The sequence below is a fragment of the Falco biarmicus genome, chromosome 8, assembly GCF_023638135.1.
Source record: "Falco biarmicus isolate bFalBia1 chromosome 8, bFalBia1.pri, whole genome shotgun sequence".
Taxonomy (NCBI): domain Eukaryota; kingdom Metazoa; phylum Chordata; class Aves; order Falconiformes; family Falconidae; genus Falco; species Falco biarmicus.
In genome coordinates, this window is record NC_079295.1 from 59642708 (window position 1) to 59662768 (window position 20061).

Here is a 20061-nt window from a genome sequence, read left to right on the forward strand (position 1 = left end):
GAAAAAGCCTGTCAGCTTCCACCTGTCCCAGGCACATGGCAGGTCTCCGCTGCATTGCTGGGGTGCTGGACCCTGCAGGATCTGGCTGCTGTCCCCCCCTGCCCCTGCTCTGGCAGGACCCATGCCCCACACAGGAGCTGCCCTGCCAGGGTCCTGGTGGGGAGTCCAGCCTCCCCTGGTGAGAGCAGCAGCTGGTGCCTTTCCTTTGCACCAAAATACATAGGAGGATTGCCGAGACCTGAAGGAAATACACTGCAAAGCACGTGAATAGCAAGAAATATTAAAACCCCCACGAGGACTTGCAGGTTGCTGGGCCATGCAGCTGGAGCTCCCCACGCTCCCAGCATGGCCCCAGCTTTCTCTACCAGTCTTCTTCCCTTCCCTCTCCATCCCTGCCCATGATGCTGGTGGGGTCACCAGGAACAGAAACATCTCAGCCCCCCTGTGCCTTCTCCCCCAGCCCGGCACCCCACCTCACTGTTTGGCCTTAGAGAAACCCTGGTGCACGGGGCTGGAAGGGGTTAACAGCATGAGATGCTAACCAGCCCAGTCTCACTGCTCTTTATACCCAGGAGGCTCTTCTCCATCCCTCAGCCCCACACCCTCTCTCCTTTCACCCCCCCCCTGCTCCTGCTGCCTGGAAACTTGGGCCCGCAGCTCCCTCGCCAAGCTGGCTGATGACCCACCCAGGAGCTGGAACGAGCAGCCCAGCCCTGATGAGAGGAAGGAGTCACTGCTGCCCGCGGTGTGGGGATAGCCAGGCAGGAAAACCTTCTCTACCCCCTCCCAGGAGAAGCACCTCAGCTGACAAGGGGCTTTGCTGGCCCCTTGTTCTTGTTCCCTGCAGGGAGGTGGGGTCCCTCCAGCTCCCATGGGAATGCTGTGCTGCGGTTGTGATCCTGGAGGAATCAACCCGAGCTTTGCACCGTGCCTGCAGGAGAGCCTTGCAGAGAAAACTGTGCACAGGTGGTCGAGGGCAGGTCCAGGTCCCCAGCACATTCACAGCACCTGGCAATGTGTTCTGGACAGCTGAGGTTTCCCAAAGCTTCGTTTCCTTCAGGAAGCCTTGCTTTATTGGGGAAACTCTGGCTACACCCAGCCCTGGAGTTTTAACTCCATCCAGGTACCCATTGTCTTCTGCCTCTCATTCCTGAAGCCGTGTCCTGCTCCTGCCTTGGCTCTCAGCACTGAGCTGGAGTGCTTTGGCCGGTGCAGCTCTTTCTGTGGTCAGTAACAGATACATGTAGGATCAGGCTATATTTAGAGCGGCAGCTCTTTCTTACACCTTCTTGGCTCCTGGCAGCCACAGGCATTGGGACTTCCCCAAGCAGGGGATGTATCCGGACCATCTGCTTATGGTTAGACTGGCCCTATCCGCACCGAGCTTGCCTAATCCCCGCTTTGAACAGTTTGGCTTCTGCGGGATCCCAGGCGCAATACCCCCAAACCCCTCCCAGGTGAGATGAAACAAGAGGAAATGTGTTTCTTCTAGCAGAGGAAGGCAGAAAAGCTGGGATTATGTGTCAGAGAAAAACAGGGAGCAAACACATGTTGGAGCACAGGAGATGTCTGCAGCGGCCAGCAGTGGGGAAGGATAACCAGGGAATATGAGCAAGTTGTGTCAACAGTCAAGACCATGAGAGACACCAAGAGGAAAGATGCTGTCTGGCTCAGCGGACCCCCTCTGCCCCTTGCCCTGGCCGGGCTGAGGCGATGCTGCCAGCACCTGGCTCTTGGCAGCTGCGGGATCTGCCCACTGAACTTGGAGGGAGAGGTAGGACGAGCAAAGTGGCGTTGGCTGTGCAGGGAGATAAGAGTGATGCAGCACAGTGTCTGCACTCAGCACTGGGGCTTGTTATCTCCCCCGGCTCAGACTCAAGTCTGGAGGATGTTTCCACACAGGGCTCAGCTGATTTAGCTGCAGTAAAATGGGATAGGAGCGAAAATTCCCACAAAATCATTCACCTGAATGTTTTCTTTTCCTCCCTGGTTCCCAAAGTCCTCAGACACGTTGAAAGTTGTATCAAGCTGAAACCAGGTGAGCAGAGAGGAAGGGTTAAATATTTGCAGCCTTAAGGAAACTGGAACAAAATGTGAGGCAGGGGGCAGAGGATGCTGGACCAATCTCCATTTATACATCCTACCTGTTTGTGTGCCTGTCCCCTCACTGCACATCTGCCTGCTAAGCTGCGAGCAGGAATCTAAGCCTGAACAACCAGAACCCAGCTGGAGGGTGACAGATTTGCTCCTGGCTGTACCTGGTGAGGTGTACCCGAGAGGAGAGGGTGCCACTCAGCCTGATGAGCAAGGCAAGATGCCAGCCCCGTGGGAGGAGATGGGAGACTGGGAGAACGCTTCCTCCAAAGGAAATTCATCCTGCAGTGATTCCTGGATATCCCCGACCTGAGATCTCCCAAGGAGAAAAGGAAGGTCACTAGCAGAAAATAAAAAAAGCCCCATCAGTGCCAGGGCTGGCAGCCCAGCGCCCTGGCTGAGCTCTCCCTGTGCCCAGGCACCTCTCCCGATGGGTCAGAGGGCTGGGCTGGGGGCACTCACGCCTGCAGCCTGCCCAGTGCCCAAGATAGCCCAGCAGCTGCACAGGCTATCAGCCAGGCACCAGCCCCGAGCAGTCCCGGATTTGGATTTGACCTTTGAGCCTTGCACTGCTGCCCCAGGCTGGGGACATGGCCGGGGTCCTCTGTTGAGCAGGACCTGCCCCCCGCCCCCTGAGCCAGATACAATAACAAGAGGAGGAGGGAGGAGGAATAGCCCCTCTCTTCTTTTCTCAGCTCCTGCTTGTCCCCAAAGGGGGGCAAAGGCGTTCCCGGGGAGCAGGGTGGGAGCCAGGCATACCCCATAACCCTTCTGTCTCTGCTGCAGTGAGGCTCCATGACAGCATCTCTGAAGAGGGCCACCACTACCTGATATTTGACCTGTGAGTAATGGTTAAATGCATCTCTTAATCCAAGGCAGCTGCATGCTTCCACCCTGGGGCAACACACCCTGCACCCCACAGCTGCTCCCAAACCCTCCCTCATCCTCCACCTCACCCAAGCCCTTCCCACAGGCTGGGTTGAGCCAAGCTTGGGTCCCCCAAGCTGGGCAGAGGGCAGGTCCCCACCCTGCACCCCTAACATTCCCCCCCCATGCACAGCGCAGTGGCATTTTGGGGGGGTGTGTGGGTGTGTGTGCCAGGGCTGTAAATCAATCCAGCTCCCTTGTGTGCCGTGCTGAGGTGGCCGAGCGTGACTGTCCCTGTTTTCTCACAGGGTCACCGGTGGGGAGCTGTTTGAGGACATTGTGGCCAGGGAGTACTACAGTGAAGCAGATGCCAGGTGAGCACGGACACACGCCACATTGCGGAGGGGACAGCAGTTGTCCCCTTCTCCCACGAGCTGCTCTCTCCCAGGATCCTACATGTCTGGCTTGCTGCAGCATAAGCTCCTTCCATGCTGGGAGGTGTTTTACAGCCGCTCTGCAGCGTGTACTCATAAACCAGATGTGTAGTGAGAAAAAAAAAAAAAGCAGCTCTTTTTAACTCACTGGGCTCCTGTGCCAAGAAGTGCCTGTTACCGCGGGGCTGGTGTCCCCCCCCGAATCAGGCAGCTGCCAGCCGTTGCTCACAGCATCCTCCTTCCCCAGGCTGATGGCATATCCTACATCTGACCTCCCTGTAAAGGAGCAAGGCATGGGGCTCCCAGGGCTGGGAACAGTGGGGCTCCCAGGGCTGGGGGTATCGGGGCTCCCAGGGCTGGGGGTGTCAGGGCTCCCAGGGCTGGCAAGAGGAAGCCCAGCGTCAGGCTGGTGCCGCAGCCAGCACAGACACCCCACAGTCTTTGCCCTTTCCCCTTGCAGCTGCATTAACAGTCATTTGCAAGCGTTTCTCTAGCATTTACCACTTGAAAGCACTAAGGAGAAGCAGTGAAGACAGGCTGGGTGGGAGGATGTACTGGAGCTCCGCTCCCTCCCCCGCTCCCACTGGCACTTTCCAGGTACCCTGCTGCAGACGCAGGGGGCTGGGTACGGTTTCAGCGACACTTTCGGCCCTTGCAGCTTGGCCAGGGGACAGCACTAGCCTCATTTTTTTGAGACGACATGGTTTGGTCCTCTCCAGTCTCTAGATATCACTGTGCCTCTGGGCTTTGCCCCCAGGATAAGTGTAGCCCACACAAATGTCCAAGGGCGCGATAAGCTCCACGCTACCTCTGTCTGCATGGAAATTTCCCTTATTTCTGGGCAGAAAATAATCCCATTTAATGAACCGCCTGCATGGAATCCACTTACAACCTATCCACTTGTTAGTGTCATAGAAATAAAATAAAATACATGTAAATAAAGACCTTCTGCCTTGCACACAGCTGTTTTGGAGCAGAAGTGATCATGGCCCCAGTCTTTTTCCCTTCCTTTCTCACGCATGCAGCAGAGCTGGGGTTTGATGAACTAGATATAAAGCGAACAGACGCAGCAGGAGCCACCCGCCTTAGAGCAGGCCAGGGAAATGGGGCTGAAGCAAAGGTTAGCTCTGTGTTGGAGGAGCACGTCTGCTCTGCCTGGGTTGGGAGACCAAATGTGGGTTGGCACTGTGACTCCACTGCTGGTGTCCAGCTCCTCCCCAGTGTTGCCCCTATGGGGACCCCATGGGCTCAGCTGTAGCCCCTGTGCTCCTGTTCACCGTGACTGTGTCCAGCTCTGGTGGGGTCTTACTGGGTTACAACTGCTCTGCATGGGTGCGTGGCTTTGGGTGGAGGGGGACACTGAGCTGTGCTGCAGAGCTGCGGCTGAGAAGCATGGTGAGGAGAGGGGCGGCGGGGTATGAAATGCAGCCAAGTAAAAATGTCTAAGGAAACTCTGCCTTGCCAACCACTTTGTGAGCTTTCCTCTCTCTCCCACAGTCACTGCATCCAGCAGATCCTGGAGGCTGTCCTGCACTGCCACCAGATGGGGGTGGTCCATCGGGATCTGAAGGTAGGAGCTGCAGGGGAAGTGGCTGTGGGAGGATGTGGGGACCCCATCTGCGATGCAAACCCCTGTGGAGCAATGCCCAGCGTCTTCCAGGGCAGCTGAAACAGTGGGGAGGAACGCCATGTAGGGCTTCTGGAAAGCCACAGGGCAAAGACCAGCTCTGGGGCGAAACAAAACAAGGGAGAGGGGGTAGGGAGGTCCTCAGAGTCCATGGTCCTCTAAGGATCCAAGGACACTGGGACACAAAGCAGGACAAAGCAGCTGGGGAGCACATCCAGAGCCCTGACCTTCCACCGTGCTGTGCTGGGAAGCCCCCCTCCATGACAGCAGAACTCCGGGGGGGCCTTTGCTTGTCTCCAACCCTCATCTCCTCCTGCAGCCTGAGAACCTGCTGCTGGCATCCAAGTTGAAGGGTGCTGCGGTCAAGCTGGCTGACTTCGGCCTTGCCATCGAGGTGGAGGGGGACCAGCAAGCATGGTTTGGTGAGTAGGACTGGCCTGAGGTGGGGTATCCTCCGGCCCTTGTTTGTGTGTTTGGTCATGGAGGACTCAGGAGGGACGCGCATCCCCAGGACCTGAATCCTGGGTTACGGGAGCATCCTGGCAGCGCCAGCCTAGGAGGCGCAGTGGATGAGGAGGTTGATGGCTCCAGCTATGCCCCTGGAAACAGCCCAGCATTGGTACAGGGCACAGGCAAACAGCTTCACAGGGACTTGGTGAGTCACCAAGATGTCCTGGTGAGCTGGCAACAGGGGCAGACCCTGCAGGAGGAAAACCTCTTCCAAGTGCTGGAGGTGCACATTGGAGCACTCCAGCCTTATGCCGCATCCTGGGGTCTGGCTGCTGCCACGGGAAGAAAGCTGCAGTTTGCTCTGCTCTTGGGAGGCATGGAGGCGTCTGAAGGGAGCGTGCCTGTCCCACCTGGTTGGCGTGTGCCAGGGCTCTTGGCTTTTGCGGTGCCTGGCCAGGCACCAGGCACTGCTGGTGAGCTGTGCAGGGATGGGGACTGCCTGCCGTCGGTGCGTGACAAGCTGTCTGTCCCAGGTTTCGCTGGCACCCCAGGATACCTCTCTCCTGAGGTGCTCCGGAAGGATCCCTATGGCAAAGCCGTGGACCTGTGGGCTTGTGGTAAGTCAGACTGGGGCTGAAATGCTGGGAGCGGGCTGGACTGGACTGTGTGGGATGAGGCAGGCTGTTCATCTAGCATGTCCAACGTTGCAGTGGCTAGATATGTCTTAGGGAGGTCAGGGTGGAGGATTTACCCAAGAGGTGACACATTACCCGGGGTTGTCCCTAGAGCAGCACCCTCTTTCCCAGTCCAGGGGCACTCTTCTCTGAAGGATCAGCTCCCTTGCTATGCACCCAAAGCCCCCAAGCAAGGGAGATGGCAGCTCTTTTGCCCTGCGGTGCTGATGGAGCCAGGCAGTGCCTCTGTGCAGCTGCAGCCATAGGGGAGCCTTCTTCCACCCGCGATGGGGAGGAGGCATCACCCAGCCCTGCTGGGCACCCAGCTCGAGGCTGTGCACAGTGGCTGCCAGACCCATATATCTCTGCAGCTGCTGGACCCAACAACAAGCCTTTTGCTTTTTAATCGGGGAGCAAATCCTCCCATTTCCATGATTTCTGTTTCTCTGCTTGGGCTGGGCCAGTCTCCAGGCTGGGTCTGCTCATACCTCCACCAATGCGCTCTCTCCCACTGATCCCACGTCTCCTGTCCTGGGCAGGTGTCATCCTCTACATCCTGCTAGTCGGCTACCCACCCTTTTGGGATGAAGACCAGCACCGACTCTACCAGCAGATCAAGGCTGGGGCTTATGATGTGAGTGGATTTGTTTTGCTTTCCACTTTCACGGTCTCCCCTCTCTCCTGCTGTCCCTGCCTTGCAGTCTGTTGCTCCAGAAGAGCAACCAGGACAAATTCAGACAGGCAGGAGCAAGTTTCTTTCCTCTGCTGCAGTCACAGAGTGTTGACCAAGCTGCCATGGCCAGGTGCACACACTGGCATGTCCACTTTGCAGGACAGATAAGTGTTGTCCTGGGCCTTCCACCTTTCTCCTCCCTGCACTCCCGCTCTCCACTTTTCCAACTGGCAGCTCTTTCCTGTTGCTACTGACTCTCCAAACTGTCCCATGGGCAGGAGCAAAGGGTTGCAGGGGAACCAACCCAAGTGCAAAGGGGCTTCTGCTCCTTCTATTGCTCCCTGCAATCTCTCACCCTGGTCCCTTTGCTTTGGTAGTTCCCCTCTCCTGAGTGGGACACAGTCACTCCTGAAGCAAAAGATCTCATCAACAAGATGTTGACCATAAACCCGTCCAAGCGCATCACGGCAGCGGAGGCTCTGAAGCACCCCTGGATATCGGTGAGTTTGGTGGCACTCGCTGGTTGGGGTCAAAGGTATAGAGGTGTGGGGGTTCACAAGGAGGGAACATCTCACTGGGAAGCGCATGTTATCAAACATGCTGTCTGGCTCTTTTCTCCATTCTGGGAAGATGGTTTCCTGGCATGGTTCCTCCCAGTGCTCTCAAAGCAGCCTTTTCCCTGAGGCTTTACGGCAGAGAAAAGCCTGGAGCGTGAATGCAAACAGCATGTCCTAGGGGAGGGACACACATGTTCCCAGCCCTGGTGTGGACAGGCTGGTTTCTTGGTGTCAAGCTGCACTGGCGGGGGCCTTTCCTTAAGGGTGGTGGGAGTGTGCTCGTGTCTACCCATCCGTACACCCAGCAGCAATTTCCCCCAGCCCCTTGCTGCACCCCGCTCCTTTGGCTGCTGGTTCACGCTCTGAATCAGCTCCTAAAGGGAGGAGGACCGCATGGGCTTAACCCTGGGACCCCACACCATGTGCAAACCCTGAGCATGCTGCTCAATGTGGCTGGTCAGTCAAAGGGTTAACTGAGGGGGCAGCCAGCTCTTACTGCAACCCCCCCCCCCCCCTCCCCAGAGCAGATCCTGCTGACTCCAGAGCTGCGATCTCCTGCTGCCTATTAAACTTTGATCTGCTGCTGCTGCAGGTGGCTCTGGCTTGTGCCTCGGCCGTGGGAGACCGCACACGTGTGCGTGCATGTGAGAGTGGGGCCAGGGGAACCCCTTCCCCCTCTAAGCCGGGTCTTTCTCCTCTCAGCACCGTGCCACCGTGGCGTCATGCATGCACAGGCAGGAGACGGTGGACTGTCTGAAGAAGTTCAATGCCCGGAGGAAGCTGAAGGTAACTCTCATACGCTCCAAGCTGATGGCAAAATGCATGATCAGGTCATTAGTAGGTTTGTTCCTTGTGTGGGAAAGCACAGGGTGCTGCCTCTGGGTCAGCAGTGTGGGGGTGACAGACATCTGAGGATCCTCACTGTGAAGAAGGGAGAAGAGACCAAGTGGGGTGGTGGTTGCACCTGGCTGGGGTTCCCAAGTGCTTGGAGGAAAACCACAGTGAAGGAAAGCACTGAGTCACATAGCTGCCCTGGCCACGGGGGCAAGGACTTTCCCGCTGGAGTTAGTGTCAAGAAAGCTGCTTTTGGGGCAGGACATGGATCTGAGAGGCACAGCCAGATCCCTTTGCCTGATGGCCAAGCCACTTAGCCAAGGAACAAAGGGATTCATAGATTAGCAAAGAACTCTGGATCACCCTCACCAGCAGTCCCACAGGCTTTCCCTTCTGGGATGCTGCTGTGTGCTGCAGCCTGGGCTCCCTCTGATACCACCATCTCCCCAGGCTTCACTGTCGAGCTGGAGCACCTCCCTGAAGCATCCGTCTCCTGGGTGCTGCTCAGCCTCAGCCGGCAGCACGGTGCTGGGAATGGGCTCTGGAAATTGCAATGCCTTCTCCAGAGCCGGAGACACAGAGCAGGAACAGCGCTGATCTGCGCGGCAGTCAGAGCCATCAGTGCTCCAGGCCTGAACACGATGTGGCACAAAGCAGTACAGCTGCAGGCTACTAACAAGATTATCAAGAAAAGAAACTGGCTATAAACTATTAATACTTTTCAGCTAGACAAGTAATCAAATTAGTTCAGGCATACACTTCAAAATAGTAATCCATTACTGTAAGCAATTAGTCCAAAGTAATCTCATTAAATGCTGAGCAACTAGTTAGCAGAGTCGGCTGGAAAAAGGAAAGCATTTTTATGAACGTTATTTTGCAGTGGTGATCTTTGTGTGGCTCCCGTGAAAAATCCCTGCCCTGCTGCTCTTAACTGGCATGGCTTTAATTGCAATTAAATCTGGTTCTGCTCCCGGTGGCTCCCCTTGCTGCCAGCTGCTGGCCCTGGTCAGCTCAGTGGAGTCGTGCTGCATCTAGGGCAGGGCAGAACTAGACCGAAATGCACCCCGAGGATATTTAATATCCCTTTAATCTTGGAAGGAAGGCAGTTTCAGAGAATGTAACCCAACGCCCTGGAGCTGGGGATATGGAGTCAGGTATGTAGGGCTGCTTTTGATGGCAAGAGAAGAATATCAACCCGTGGGCCAGTTTCCTTCCAGTGAGGTGGCCAGGGGACAGGTGACAAGCAGGGCTTTCCTTCCCAGAGCTGGGGGGAGCAGCAGGGGTGCGGGGGGCTGGGGCCCAGCATGCCCTTTCCTTCTACCTTCTGTGTCTTTCAGGGAGCCATCCTCACCACCATGCTGGCCACCAGGAACTTCTCCGGTAGGTGCTGTCTCTGGGGCTCATCTCCTTTGTCTTACAAGGCACCCAGGGCAAACCCGTAGGGTCCCTGGAGAGCTGGCTTTGCCTTGGATGTCACAGGGGGGCTGAGGTTGCCTCGTGCCTCTGGGGACGCACGGCATTGGGTGACCAGGTCCAGGCCAGGTCACCTGGCACCTCCAGGCTGTTTTCTGGCTTGGGGTGCAAGAGAAAAGGTGTCTGGCTGAGGCACAGCAGCCCCCAGAGGTTTAGGGTGTGGGGGTTTGTATGTGCCCAACCACCTGGCTTGTGCTGGGGTGGGGATGCGGGTGCTTGGGGCAGCCAGGGCTCAAGGCACCTGGTTTGTGTCCTCCTGGAGATGTCTGTGGCTCAGGGAGAGCATCCTCTGCACCAAGAAGGTGCCGGAAAGGTCCCTGGGTGCCACTGCAGCCAGGTGGCAGCAGGTCCCTGAGGTCTCTCCCAGGCAGGCGGGTACTGATCCTGCAGGGCCTCTGCTCTCCTCCTGCCTCCCTATGTCACAAGGGCTGCACGGAGACACAGGAGCAGGGACAGAGCACGGCAGCCCAGCTTGGGCGCCTGGAGTGGTCTCAGTGCAGCCACAAGCCCCACTGTCCCAGTGCCCTTGCCAAGAGCTGTCTCCTCTGGGAACTCCTCTGGGGACACCCTGCTGCTTTGGAGCAAGCCCTGCAGCTGGGATTTCACAGGCAGGGATCAGCAGGTCCTGGTGATTCCCAGGCACAGAACCAAAAAGGTGCCAGGTGACTACAGAGCTCATCCGCTCACTGTCACCTCCAGCACTCCCCAGCCTCAGGGATGGCCCCAGCAGAGGTGCTGCAGCGGTGGGACAAGCCAGCCAAGCCTGGCATGCTGGCTGAGTGGGCTGGCAGCAGCTGTTTGGTGATAGATGGGTGTTTCGGGGTGCTTCACTGAGGCACCCCGGCAGTCAGGTGTAGCAGGTGAGCAGGGGGGACATGGGGGTTGCTGGTCCAGCCAGCTGCCAGAAGAGAGGGCTGCGGCCGGGGTTGGTATCTGCATTTGTCGCGGGGGGATCGTGCTGACACATTTAGCACTTGTGGGCAGCGTGCGGCAGGGCTGGAGGAGTCCCAGCAGCTGGGGGGATCCAGTGTCAGGCCCCGCGCCAGGAGACATGGCGGACACGAAGCATCAAAGGGCAGGAAATTCAAAAGCATCTCTTATAGCACTGCCCGTCCCACGCACAGCCCGGGGCCTTACTGGTCCTCCCTGCTGGGGAGCGCGGCAGGGCTGGCAGCCGGTGCGGTCCTGCGTGGGGCTGAGCCCCCCAGTCCCACCCTGCTCCAGGGTGCAGGGGCAGTGGGGTGCCTTGTGCAGCCCAGGGGGCTGGGGCAGAGCCGGCAGCGGTAGGTGGGCACTGGGGAAGGCGTCTGCTTTTCATCATTGTCAAAATGTGGGCTGCAGCTGTCGGGCCGGCGGGCCGGCAGCACATGATCCCGGCAGCATGGGGCTAAAATTAGAGGGCAGCAGGCGGGCAGCCCATTCCACCGCGCTGCGCCGCGCTCGGTCACCAGCAACCCCCGGCCGGAGCCTGCCTGCCGCTGAACAGCCCCACCAGCCCCCTCCAAGCTGCCCTGAGGAATTGGCGTGACGTTAGGAGACGGGTCATGCCCCTGGCTGAGAGCCACTGGGGGTAGGACAGGACAGTGCCAGCCAGGTTGCCCCTGAGCTCCCGGGAGTTGCACTGGGGGTTGCTGGAGAGAGGACAAAACCCACCAGCTGGTCCTGCGGGGTCCCATCGCTCTGCCACCTGGCACCATGCTGCTGATCCTTGGCCTCCTGGTCTTGGTGCCCTGCCTGGGTCTCCTAATCTCCTTCCTCCTCTCTCCAGGAGGCAAAAGCGGCGGCAACAAGAAGAATGACGGCGTGAAGGTAAGCCCCCTCCCTGCCACCTTCTCCTGCCTGCCCCTCCACTGCTGGGGCGGTGGTGGGGGTCTCCGTGTCATGCCAGAGGTCCCTGCGACACCCTGGGCTTTAAAGGGCGGCTGTTGGCCTGGCTGTCCCAGTGTGTCCCTGTGCCACCGGCTCGGCTCCTGCCAGGACAGGCAGTGCACAGGAGGCTTTGCAGCACAGCGAGCGAGGGGAGCAGGCTGGTGCTAGAGGGGTGCACGGGGGAAATTGCTGCTGTTTCATTGCCTGAAAAATGCGTTCACCCCTTGCTGCCCCCAGGGAGGGGGAGAGGCAGAGGCTGGGTCAGGAGCGGGGACAGGAGACAGGGGGAGGCAGCTTTGCAGCCCAGAGCCATGGCTTCAGCCTGGCAGCAGCCGTCTGGTGAGATGGGTGACTGCATCTCCTGCTCACCCTAGCATGCATCCTGCTGCAGCTGGTGGGGCTGGGCTGACTCGCCAGCTCCTGTCCTGTCCCGTCCCCAAGGGCTGGTGTGCTGCTGGGTGGCACATGGGTGCCCTTAACCCTCTTGGCAGCACTGCCGGCCCCCTGTGCCCAGTGCAGACAGAGCAAAGGCACTGGCTGATAATTGATAGAGCAATTGGCTTGGTGATGCTCTAAAAACAAGCCAGTGCTCTCTGATGGACCTTGTTTTCTGGGCTGCAGAGCTCTCAAGTTCGCCTGCCCCTCTGAGGTGGGGCCACGGCTCTTCTCCAGGACAAGGTGGCTCCTGGAGGCAGCAAAATCCTGCTGTTGAGCAGCTGCTTCTGATGATACGGAGATGTGGTAGTTAGAGGTGGTTAGTGAACTCTGTCACACTCCTCCGGCAGGAAGAAATTGTGCATGTGAGGGTCTTTCTCTCCTTACCCTTTCCCTTCATGAATACAAGTGATCACTCAGCAGGGGAGATCTGGTGTGATCACATTCCCCATTGCAGGGCAGGAGTGCAAGGTGTCAGGCAGAGATTTGGAAGCTCGACTGCAGCACAGTTGTTCTCCTTCCTCCAACCCTTTTGCGGGGACCCAGCTGTTGGGCTGTGAGATGTGCAGGGTTTTGGAAAAGCAGAGCCCTCAGCTGGCTTCTTCACTCCTCAGTCCAAATGGTCCATGGAGCCAGAGGTCTAGGGATGGCTTGTCTTTCTCCCACTGCTTCCAGACCCAGTGGCTGGGACAGGACAAGCCTGCAAAACTTGAGACCGTGCACAACTCTCCAAACCTGGGCTCAGCTCCACAACAGACCATTCTGGCCATGCAATATTATTCTGCAGCGTGCAGCTGATGGCCTGCATTGCTATGAAAGGACATTGCTTTGGGCCATGGCATCAGGATATCTTGTGACTTCTCTGACAGGATTGCTAGGTTTGTACAACAGTGCTGGCACAGAGGGGCTGGGTCCCTTGGGAGTCCCAGCAACCCATCTGACAGCCACTGCTGGCCAGGGCTCTGCTATTCTGAAGTCCTGGCTGCTTCTGGGAGTCACCTGAGAAGTGACATCAATGGTAGGGCTGACTTGGTACGAGTTGCTGGAGCAGAGGTGGGAGCAATCAGAAGATGCATTTTTAATCTGTAAAAAGAGATTGGTGGATGGAGAGGCTTCATCAGGCACTGGCCTGAATCTAATTTTCCAGCAGAAAGGGGCAGCCTTGAATTTCACCTCTAGCATTGTCGGGATGGTGTGGCTTTAGAAGACCATCTGCCAGCCCAGCTTGCTAATGGTGCTCCCTCTTGGACTTCAAAGTAGCTTTGAGGGCAGATGTTATCCTGCGAAGCAGGGCACTTGCTGTCTTAGCAAAATAGCTAGTTTGCGTAAACAGCCCTTCTTGGCCCATCACTGAAACTCAGCAAGGAGGGTCTGGTTTCGGAGGAGGGCCAGAGAGGCTGGCTTGTATCCCCAGTACTCAGCTCCTCCCTGGTGAGTGGGGAGCAGCAAGTGAAGCTTCATCCTGAGCACAGCCTACCAGCCAACACTCAGCTCAAGAGAGTGCACAAGCTCTGGAGAATGAGTTTGCTTTTTTATTGCCCTCTTTCCAACAAGTGGAGGTGAGAATGCCTGGCTGGATGGCCACGAAGGTAGAAGAGGAGAAGACAAAGTAGAGGCAACCTCTTTGCCAACAGGTTGATTGTGTTGGTCACCTTCAGTGTTACCATTCCCACCTCTCATTCCCATGCCCAGCCTGGGGTCACTCACAGCGTAACCCACTCACGGGAGCACAGGGAGGCTGGGTGCTCCAGGTGAAGCTTTAATGGCCCACTGTGGGCAGCTGGCAGATGTCAGGGCATTGCTGGCTGGTGTTCATTTTTTTCCATCTTGCTGGAAAAGTGAGGCAGGAACCTGGAAACCTGCCTTGGGCAGGTGGGAAGAGAATGGTCCTGCCTGCTCAGAGCAGGGCTGTAAGTTAGGCCAAGTGGTGTGGTTCATTGTTAGAAGAGTTGTGTTCCCATTTGGAGAAACTTGCTGGACTGACTGTCCCCATGAGAGCAGGCAGGTCCCAGGCAGCCACCCCTGCCATTCCTGCCCAAAGCCACAAAGGTGGGCAGAAGGTAGCTGGTGCTGCCCTCCAGCCTACCTGCACAGCCCTCCGGCACCACGATGGCTCTAGCCTGGGCTCAGAGGGCTCAAAATTCATCCTCTTGAGGAGGTTTCTCCCTCACTAAAAGCATTCATGGGACCAAAAATCCCCCTCGAGCCCTGCTCTGGGGTTGGTGGGAGGTCTTCTGGTCCCAGCAGCTGTGATACCTTCACTGCCCTGTGTAGTGTCACATCTCGTCACATTGTAAACTAATGAAATCACTGCCCCATGTCACATCCTGTCCCGTCCTAAATTAATGAGCTCACTGCCCCGTGTTGCATCCTGTTACTGTATGTCCAGACTTGACGCAGTCACTGCTTTGTGTTGCATTCTGTTGCGTCTGAAATTTCTGCAGTTTACTGCCCCGTCTCATGTCCTTGGGTAGCAGAAGCTGTCAGCCCTTCCTGCAGACAGCCCACCTCTGGCGGCTCCATTTCCCATGGGGTTCCTTCCAAAATACTGCAGCTCACTCTGCCCTTTAGGACATCTGTTGTTTCGGTGAAGGAGGGGCGAGTGTTAACGTAGGACCTAGCAAGGGAGGGAAGAGCTGCACTGGCAGAGGGGGAAACTCAGTGACGATGCTGGTGGGAGCCAGTTAGGATGTGAAAGGAGCAATGAGGGGGAATGGATATCGGCAGTTTTTACACTGCAGCGCACCCATGCACCTTAACAGGTCACTCCATGGAGTTTTCCAAGAGATTTGCACTGTGTATGCTACTTTTCCCTCTGCAGGGCAGGCAGAGCTGGTGCCTTGTTAAATACGCTGGTAAAACACTTTTTTACTTGGCACTGCGGCTTCCTGCACGCTGGTGTTCCCTGTCGGCTGCTGATTCATCCCCTGGGAGCTGGAGGCAGAGAAAGGGCACGAGGCCAGCGTGCACGTCCCCCTGTCTCCTAGCTAGATTAAAGATGGAGACAGGGAGAAAAGCACAGCAAGGAAGGAGAGTCCAGAAGTGGTTTGGGATTGCAAGCAGAATTGTGACTATGGGGTCATCCAACCCAAAAGCCTTAAAACCTAGTGGTAGTGGACAAGGATGGAGATATATATGTGCATGCATAAGGTCTTCTCTCTGGAGGAAACATGTCCTGATTTAAAGCACTGGGGCTGCACTCAGGACAGCTTCCCACATAGTGTGTCTGCCTTGTGGGGTTGAGTAGCAATAGCCATGCTGGCTTTAAACCAGCCAGCTTAGTACTGGTCTAGGTCCAAAGCTAACTGGGCATCTCCACACTAGTCAGCAGCATGGGCAGATGTGCCCAGAAAAGCTCCAGAGTCTGAAAACATCAGTATGGCATTCATACTGCAGGGCTGTACAGGTGGTGGAGCTGCCTGAGCTGTTCAGCGTCCTACTCCTGTTCCTGTGAGCTCACTGGCCTGGTCACAAAGCCACGAGAGTAGTCATCGACTCCTAGGGGACTTCCTTTTGGGCTAACTAGGTCCTTGGGATGAGCAACACCAGAGATTGTGGCAGATCGAGAGAAAAAGGTGCTAGCAGGAATGCGGGGAGGGAGCTGGCATGGCACCACCAGCACCACAGCCAGTGGCATGTCCCTACAGGAGCACCAGGTTGTCCCCCACCTTTCGTTTGCCCCTCCATGAGGACCACAAAGGGTGGCTCAGGAGCTGCTGCCTCTCACATGCCGCTCTCAGCCTTTCTCACTCTGTGTCTCTTCCTGTTCCATCTCTTCTCCTTGTTTTTCCAGAAAAGAAAGTCCAGTTCCAGCGTTCAGTTAATGGTGAGTGTCCTTCGTCTTCCTCAATGCCGATATTGCTGGGCCTCTCCACATGTTCCAGCTTCCCCCGTTTTTGGAAGTTACCTCGGGGTAGGGAAGAAGGGACACCGGGGTTGGAGGGAACATCCTCAAAGCCGTATCACCCACAAACCCCATTAACAGGGTTGGTGCAGGCACTTGCTGGCCACCAGCTGGTGGGAAGCCGGCCCTGGTTCTTGCTGATGGGTTCTCATGCCGTTTCTCCCAGTTCTCCTGACTCAGGTCTGCAGGCTGCATCGGTCCAAGGAGCCTTGGAGAAACACCTTCCATGCCTCTGCGGGGACTGTATGGTCATGGGACACCTTGCCAACCTACATCGGGGTATTATGGGTAATACATAAGCAAGGCTCTGCTGGGAAGAGCTAGCAGAGCCATTGCTCTAGCTCCGCTAGCAGAGTTGCCTTGATGGGGCTCCTGAAGAGAGACGGGGGGTCAGTACCCCCCTCCCCCCAAAATCTGTGTAGTGCTCAGCTGTTTCTTGAAAGAGCTGTGTCTCAGCCTTCAGTGGTCCATGTGGGTCTTGGAAGCACTCTGTTTTATTGTACATTTCTCTCCCTACTCTGCGGTCAGTGTGGTCTCTCTCACTCCTGCACAGTCCCCTCTTTCTCATCCCAGCTCCTCCTCGCTGTTAATTTGTACATCTCTCTCTTTATCGTACAGTCAACATGGTGTCTTCCACCCCTGCACAGCCCCTCTCCCTGCCCCTCCGGCAACGATCCTAGGAACCCACCAAACCCCCCCGGACCTGCCCCCATCTCTGTCCCCACAGGTGCTGGTAGGAAAGGCAGCGCCGTTCCTACCAGACCCTCCACAGCCCAGCTCTTGTGCCCTTGGCTACAAGGAGTGGAGGTCAGGGAGGGCTCTGCCAGCGCTGCCCTAGAGCTGTGGTTGAGGACGGGTTGGACCTGCTGGCGTTTTCCTTGGTTTCTGTCCATTGGCACAGTCGAGCGCTGTGGGGTCGGACTCGGGGGGCTGTCGAACACACGAGCTCCGTCTGGCGTGGGGAGAAGACCCCTCTCACCGCCCCGTCTCTCCTTTCTGTTCTTTGCTCAGGAATCGTCGGAGAGCACCAACACCACCATCGAGGATGAAGACACCAAAGGTACCGTTGGGGGCACCCGGGGAGGTGGGCAGGCTGTTTTGGAGGTGCCGTGGGGCCACCCCTAGTGAGATATTGGCTACGGCAAAACCTGCCGCCATCGAGCTGCCTCAGGTCCCTTCGGAAGTGGCTGTAACTCCTTAGGTGGTTTCACTGCTGGGGCACTGCGGGCAAGGAGGGGGCTCCCAAAAATGGGGATGTTCCCTGAAAGCAGGCGTGGAAATGGCAGACATCTCCAGGGATAGCAGCCCGGCTGCCTGCTTCTCCAAAATAAATGGCCCTTTGGGAAAATCCTCCAAGGGAAATCCCTGCCTTCCGCCTGCCCCCCTGCCAGAGCCAGCTTTCTAAGAATAACCCAGGGAATGATTTATCAGTGCTAATTTGTAAAGTCTCTCAATGAAGCGATCTCAGCGCAAAGCAAGATGGACTTTGGCCTGATGTGACACTTAATGGGACACCTGTCCTCTGGGGGAAGGGCTCCCCAAGAGTGGATGTGGAGGCAAGCAGTGCAAAGAAAGTGATGGGGGTCCCTCTCCTCCTTTCTGAATGACTCTCAGGAACATGCTCCCTCTCCTTTCATTACCCGCAATAAATAAATAAAAAATATTAAGTCAAGCATGACGCTGATTTGCATTTGAAGCAGAACCTCATTCATAAGCCCAGGGTTACCTCTGACAGCTCCTCCTGCATCCCGGGGAGCCAAACCTGCTCTTGCAGCCCAGTCCCTTCCCAAATGAGCTGGCAGTGCCTGGAGTCCCTGGCAGCAGCCACACTGTGCCATGCCCTTCGCAGGGTCCCTCCTTCTGTCTCCTGCGGTGGCTGCCCATGTCACCTACCTGTCCTCTTCCAGCCGAGACCCTCTCCTCCCATCTCAGAGGGAGGTGAGAGCATCCTTGGTCCAGCTTGCCCTGGCTGGGCCCTGCTGTGAGTTCATGGGGTAGAAGGTCCCAGCTTGGCAAGGCTTTGCAACCAAGACCAGCCTGGGCCAGGTTTTGGGCCGAGGGCAGCTCACCACTTGGTGATTAACTCTTTTGCTCTTTAGGAAAATACAGGCAGTTTCAGTTTTGCCCTGACTTTGGAGGTCTTTCCTCTCTGGGGGTGAAGAGCCCTTCCCCACATCTCTCTCTCAAGTTGCCATCCTGCTTTTTCCCTGGACAGTTTCCAATGTCCCCCAGTGTCCTGTGGTCTGTTTCTAATGAGAAAAAGATATCTCAGCGATATTGCAACACCAGCATTTCTGGTTCGTTTTCTTCTTTTATTTTCTTTGTCTCTTTAAACCAACAGTACGGAAGCAAGAAATCATTAAAGTCACAGAGCAGCTGATCGAAGCAATAAGCAATGGCGACTTTGAGTCCTACACGTGAGTGTGCCCCGTGTGATTTTGGGTTGGGGTGGGGGCTCAGCCTCCTGGAGCGGGTGTCCTCACTGTAACAGAGCAGCCCGGGAGCTTTTACTGCTGCCCAGGGCAGGGTGACTGGGTTGACATGGTGGTGGGGCACAGGGACCATCCAAGAGAAGCAGGGGACATCAGTTTCCAAACCTGATGCTTCTCTCACACTAAGCTGGCCACAGCTCTCTGGTCTCAGTATCATGGATGAGCCCATTTTCTGGTTTGCAGAAAGATGTATAACTGCAAATGTGATTTATGGTGGAAGAAGGAGCATTGCATCCATGGTATCTATTATATCCAGATTGCTGCAATCTGCTTGGAAGCATAACTGCTTTCTACTTGCTGAGCTGATGCTCTTCAGAATACACTGCTTCTGTGTCCAAGGCCTATTTAATTAGCAATATCTGAGCGAGTGCAGGTCTTCATCCCTGCCTCAGAGAACTGCAGTGGGGATATTTTGATACAGAGCAGAAAATAGGAGTTTCTCCCTGACATTTTTCTTTCTTACAAAGGGGACAGCAGTGTTTTGGGAGGTTTAATGGGAGATGGTGACTGATGGAGAATTCACCCTGCCTCTCTGGGGTCCTGGCTGCAGGCAGTGGGATGGAGGTGAGGTGGGGTGGGCTTCATGCAGAGTGCAGGGTCAAGGTCAGATTTGTGTTTGAATTACTTGCTGGTGCAGAGGCTCCTCAGTCTCAGGCTGAGGGAGTCATGCCGAGCATGAGCTGTTTGGGTTTTGCAGGCTCTCATGCTAGAAGCAGTGAGATAACTTCTCCCTTTTCTGTCCCCTTCCCACCTCCCAGGAAGATGTGTGACCCTGGGATGACTGCCTTCGAGCCTGAGGCTCTAGGCAACCTCGTGGAAGGCCTGGATTTCCACCGATTCTACTTTGAAAACCGTAAGCAGCCCCCTTGCCTCCCGAGGGACCCTTCCCACCTTCCATGGGCCCAGCTGTGTCTTGACCTCCATCAGCTTGCTGGAGAGAGGAGGGTAAGGGTGGCTTTGGGAGCATGTCTGGATGATCTGGAAGATCCCAGCAGGAGGTGAATCAAGCCTGTTAGGTCAACTGTGGCTGGGCTGTAAACAGAGGAGTTGCTTGGTTAGCTGCTTTCTAGGTGGGTTCATCCTGAATCCACCCATGCAAGCACTTACTCAGGTCCTCCAAGCAGAAAGCCTAACCCAAGCACCTCCCCTTCCCACATCGCTGCCGCCCTGGGCAAGAGCCACCCAAACTCTTTCCCCTGCCTAAAGCCACTTGTACTTGTCCTCTCTGCAGTGTGGTCCCGGAACAGCAAGCCTGTGCACACAACGATCCTGAACCCCCACATTCACCTGATGGGAGACGAGTCTGCCTGCATTGCCTATATCCGCATCACGCAGTACGTGGACGCGGGAGGGATCCCCCGCACCGCCCAGTCTGAGGAGACCCGCATCTGGCACCGCCGCGATGGCAAATGGCAAATCGTCCACTTCCACAGATCTGGCGCGCCCTCCGTCCTACCGCAGTAAGCCTGTGAGGCTCCAGGGATGGGGCATGGTGGGCAGGGAGGGGACAGAGCGGGCTCCTTGCAGCATTGAGGCTGCAAAGCGGGTGGGATCCTGCCCCAGGGATCCGCAGAAGGGAGGAGATGGCTGATCCCAGTGGGATGGCAGTGGGGAGAGGGATGCTCTGCCAAAGGGATGGTTGAAGCAAAGTCCCTGTCTTCCCGGTTTGTGTTTTGCA

General features: G+C 56.5%; 1 protein-coding gene across 4 annotated transcripts in view; it reads left to right on the forward strand.

The window, feature by feature from the left end:
* Positions 1-20061, forward strand: part of CAMK2A (calcium/calmodulin dependent protein kinase II alpha) — a 36865-nt gene that overhangs the window by 11655 nt on the left and 5149 nt on the right. Inside the window, exons 4-18 of one of the 4 annotated variants that reach the window (XM_056350525.1) lie at positions 2881-2935; positions 3270-3335; positions 4893-4965; positions 5342-5444; positions 6006-6089; positions 6686-6780; positions 7197-7319; positions 8079-8162; positions 9548-9590; positions 11452-11492; positions 15781-15813; positions 16903-16951; positions 18233-18308; positions 19142-19236; positions 19615-19851. In XM_056350525.1, the coding sequence (XP_056206500.1) occupies positions 2881-2935; positions 3270-3335; positions 4893-4965; positions 5342-5444; positions 6006-6089; positions 6686-6780; positions 7197-7319; positions 8079-8162; positions 9548-9590; positions 11452-11492; positions 15781-15813; positions 16903-16951; positions 18233-18308; positions 19142-19236; positions 19615-19847 (1253 nt within the window). In that variant the 3' untranslated portion in view covers positions 19848-19851. The remainder of the gene's footprint in view (positions 1-2880; positions 2936-3269; positions 3336-4892; positions 4966-5341; positions 5445-6005; positions 6090-6685; positions 6781-7196; positions 7320-8078; positions 8163-9547; positions 9591-11451; positions 11493-15780; positions 15814-16902; positions 16952-18232; positions 18309-19141; positions 19237-19614; positions 19852-20061) is intronic. The other 3 variants (XM_056350527.1, XM_056350528.1, XM_056350529.1) reach the window with 3 other exon arrangements.